At 35.2% G+C, this 4,187-nt stretch overlaps 1 protein-coding gene across 1 annotated transcript; it reads left to right on the top strand.

Moving 5' to 3' along the window:
• Positions 1-225: 225 nt before the first annotated feature.
• LOC111902898 (uncharacterized) lies at positions 226-3,947 on the top strand. Its single transcript, XM_023898698.3, has 11 exons — positions 226-418; positions 509-579; positions 681-835; positions 944-1,231; positions 1,315-1,444; positions 1,513-1,620; positions 1,717-1,819; positions 1,915-2,040; positions 2,811-3,004; positions 3,545-3,665; positions 3,784-3,947. The coding sequence occupies exons 2-10, from the start codon at positions 527-529 to the stop codon at positions 3,636-3,638; spliced, it is 1,251 nt and encodes a 416-aa protein (XP_023754466.1). The 5' UTR covers positions 226-418; positions 509-526; the 3' UTR covers positions 3,639-3,665; positions 3,784-3,947.
• The last annotated feature ends 240 nt before the right edge of the window (positions 3,948-4,187 follow it).

Raw genomic sequence — 4,187 nt, 5'->3', positions numbered from 1 at the left:
AAAAAATAAACACGTTTTTTATTACAGTCTGCAGCCGTTTGGTCTATTTCTTCTATTGCAAAGGGTTGTAGAGATGGTTTGAGAATTTTTGCTTGGATCTTAGTTTAAACAAATGACCTCAACATTTGGTTAAATTACACTTTTTTAAATTTTAGGGCTTTTATTTAGTTATCCCCACTTAAAACCCCAAAAGTTGATGGGATCTAATTTTGCCTTTACTCAATAAATTATTACACTTGTTTCTTTCTTCTTTATCACAGCTTCTACTTTCAGTTTTCTCCTAACTCGCAAGCGTAAAAGTTGGGAGGAATCCGACGGAAATTTACCAACTGGTTTTCACGGTTTCAGATAAACCTGTGTATCAAATCGACCAATTCCCCTTTTTCTGTTGCCCTAATTCCACAATTGTCCTCTGCAGGTACTGCTGTTGTTCTTCATCTGTAATCTATCTCATGACTCATCTCCCTTAAACAATCCCACATAATAGAATTAGTGATCGTTTATGCAGGTGTGATATACTGCAATCATGCCGGACACACATGCCCTAGTTAACGATTTCTTAAACAAACTTAAAAAACGGTGAGTGCGAGTTATGTGGGTTTTCATTCGTTTCTGATTCACTGTTTTTTCTTTTGTATCAAATGTGATTTACATATATGCATGTTTATATGGCGAGGCAGTAAAATCGAGGGTTCAAAGACCACTGCGAAGATGACAGCAGAGCTTCTTCGTTCCGTGATATCACAGCAAAGAATTCCTAACACGAATCAAGCTGGGGCTCTTATTCAGGCCATTAATGCTATTGGAGAACAGCTTGTTTCTGCAAATCCTGTGGGTTAGTTCTTTTTTCCATCTTACGGCCATAAAAAGATACCGATGATTGTTGTGTTGGTATATATGTTATTGAAGCCATATCATCTTTAAAACTCTGTATAAATTGCAGAACTTGCTGTTGGTAATATTGTAAGGCGTGTACTACATATCATTAGGGAGGAAGATCTTTCACTCACAACAGCTTCCATTGGTGGATTGAGCTTACAAGCTTTGAGTGATGATGAAGACAATGTTGATAGAGATGATCGACCTGTTCTGTCAGCTGCTGCTGTTGCTGCAGCAGCTAGAAGCACTCTCAGAGCTCCTTCCTTGCAAACCCTTCTTGAAGATGTCCCTCACTCTGCAGCTATTCATCAATCTTCCTCTTCTGCTGGTGATTCTGAAGAAAAAACCAAATGTTAGCTCTTAAAATTCTCCAAAATACATAAACCCTCATTCCTTTCACTTTTCCCAGTAATACTTTCTTTTTATTTTCTGCAGCTACTGATAAAAATTCAAGGAGCCGAAAGCTCAAGCATAATGTGATTGAGACTGTGAATGATCTTATTCAAGATATTGCCACCTGTCATGAACTGATAGCAGAGCAAGCAGTGGAGCATATTCACCATAAGTATTCCTTTTCTTTCACTATTATTTCTATTAACTTTTCAATGTTTAATTTTTATAAATCATATGCAGTGAGGTTATATTAACCTTAGGCAGTTCAGGAACTGTAATCGAATTTCTTTGTGCTGCTAAGGAGAAAAAAAGAAACTTTCGTGTTTTTGTAGCAGAAGGTGCTCCAAGGTTTGTGTGTGACACTATTTTTCCTTTTAAAACCTTAATAACCTCAAAAACCTTAAAAACAACATTTTTTTATTAATGTTTTATAATGTCATAAAGATATCAAGGGCATACTCTTGCAAAGGAACTGGTTGCTAGGGGACTACAAACAACTGTAATCACTGATTCTGCTGTTTTTGCCATGATTTCACGTGTGAACATGGTATGTCATAACTCATAAGTTAATTGCAATTTTTGATGTTTGTGTGTGTGTGTGTATTGGTGTGTGTTTGAGTGTGTGTTTGGAATGATGATTAGGTTATTGTTGGGGCCCATGCTGTGATGGCAAATGGTGGAGTGATAGCTCCTGTTGGGTTAAATATGGTTGCATTAGCAGCTCAAAGACATGCTGTTCCTTTTGTTGTTCTTGCAGGCATTCACAAGGTAAAACATTTCATAAAAATTTTCCAATTCTTTTTTTAAATTCACCACATAATTTGTGTGATATTCTTGTAATTGCATTTACAATTGGGATTTGAAAAGGTTTTTTGAGTCTTTTGATACCTTGTACATGTAGAGAGCCCTTTATTCATATCCAAAACTTGTGAAAGATGACTGCAATCTAATACCATACTTGTTAAAAAAGAATAAATTTACAAAATGGCCCCTATGCTTTATGATTTTTACCGTGTTTAGTCTAAAGTTGAAACCTTTTTCAGTTTTAGTTCTTATTTCAAGGCTTCATATCAGCTTTTGGTCCCTAGAATCTTGAAATAAGGACCAAAATCGATATGGTAACCTTGAAATAAGGATCAGAACTGAAAGTTTCAATTTTGGACTAAACAAAGTAGAAGTCGGAAAGCACAGGGACCATTTTTGAAAAGTTACTCTTTAAAATTTGTTATCCAAAAACAAACACTAACTGTGAAATAATTTTTTTCGACTATTTGAAATACATGTATGGTATATATATTGCAAATGACATGAAATTTGTTTACATTTATTTGACTAAAGTTTATTTTTTTTTATAAAGATAAATATTTTTTCTCTACTTATCAAGTCAATTTCATTTTCTTTTCTTGATTCAATATCTGAAGGCACACTTGTTTATTTTTATATTTTTTATATCACCTTATGCTTAACATCTTTTTCTTACATTCCTTATAATAAAATTACAGAACTAATCCATTGTTTTTAATTTTGGAAAATGACAGTTGTGCCCCTTGTATCCTCACAACCCGGAGGTGTTACTGAATGAGCTCAAGTCCCCATCTGAGTTGCTAGATTTTGGGGAGTTCTCAGATTGCATCGATTATGGCACCGGCACTGGTTCCCCTCTTCTTCATGTTGTAAATCCTGCTTTTGATTATGTACCGCCAAACCTCGTCAGTCTATTTATCACCGACACGTAAGTTCAAGGGTATTTCCGTCATTTCCAAAAAAAAAAAAAGTGAAATTAGCTCCCTCAGACCCTAACAAACGTAGGACATAACATAACAGACTGTACTGAGTTTGACTAGACGGGACCACACAAGCTCTGTAAGGCTCTTTTTGATTATAAAGACAAGGAGGGCATTTATGTCTTTTGCGCAAGTTCCGGTCCCACCTTTTTGGGTGAGACAAAAATTTGCTCTTTTTCCCGTGGGTTTTAGTCCAATGCATGCCAAATGGTCCTGTCCTGTTAAACAGGCCGTGGGGCCCGTTTAGAACACAACAGGTTGTACTGTGTTTGGTATGTGTTGGCCGGGACCTAAGCTTATGTCAATGTCTGTGTAAAAGACATAAATACCCTTATCATAAAAAATAGCCCTACAACACTTGTCTAGTTCAACAAATGCAGCCTTAAAAAAACAAAACAAATGTTAAAAACATATTTATGTGGTGTATTTGGGTAATTGATTTATATTTATATTTAATCTTCTCAATAAAATTGTATTTTTTTTTTCAGGGGAGGGCATAATCCATCGTACATGTACCGATTAATTGCAGATTACTACTCTGCTGATGATTTGGTCTTGCAACAGAGGCCTATCTCTTCTTGACTTTATATAAATAAATAATCCTTATGAGTAAGACCCTGTTCCTTTTTTTTCATCATTAGATAAATGATGTTTAAAAAATATTTGAAAAAAAATGTCACTTAAAAGGGAAAAATGTCATTTGTAATGCTGTGGTTGTGAACATTAGGTTTTTGGAGTGCATGAGAATTGGAAGTGCGACAGTTTTGAAGGGGCTAAGCCATTAAAGGAGGACTTATTTGTAATGTTGATTACTAGAAAAAGATGGAATGAAAATAAGGATTACATTTGTGTTAGTATGAGTTTATAAATGGCATATGCCATTCTCTTAAATCATGTTTTTTTTTTCTTCCCACTAATGTTTTGTGTATATAGTGTGTTTATGGGGTAGATAATGTCTGAGAAAATGATAACAAATCGGGGAGACTATTGGTAATCTCTATCAGGACCATATAACACGCGAGTTAGATCTATAAATGATGACAAAGGCACAACCGTATAACATGCGAGTTAGATCTTTGATTATTGGTAATCTCTATCAGGACCGATGATTCAAATGCCTAGGACGAGGTG

This window comes from Lactuca sativa, chromosome 5 (genome assembly GCF_002870075.4).
Source record: "Lactuca sativa cultivar Salinas chromosome 5, Lsat_Salinas_v11, whole genome shotgun sequence".
Taxonomy (NCBI): Eukaryota; Viridiplantae; Streptophyta; class Magnoliopsida; order Asterales; family Asteraceae; genus Lactuca; species Lactuca sativa.
The sequence above is the reverse complement of the archived record's forward strand: the minus strand, read 5'-3'. Positions and strand labels throughout refer to the sequence as shown.

Excerpts from the sequence above, each read along its gene's own strand:
- LOC111902898 (XM_023898698.3), top strand. The coding sequence starts at position 527 with ATGCCGGACACACATGCCCTAGTTAACGATTTCTTAAACAAACTTAAA. Across the intron at positions 1,621-1,716 it reads GTAGCAGAAGGTGCTCCAAG|ATATCAAGGGCATACTCTTG; the intron begins GTTTGTGTGTGA and ends AATGTCATAAAG. Across the intron at positions 2,041-2,810 it reads TTCTTGCAGGCATTCACAAG|TTGTGCCCCTTGTATCCTCA; the intron begins GTAAAACATTTC and ends GGAAAATGACAG.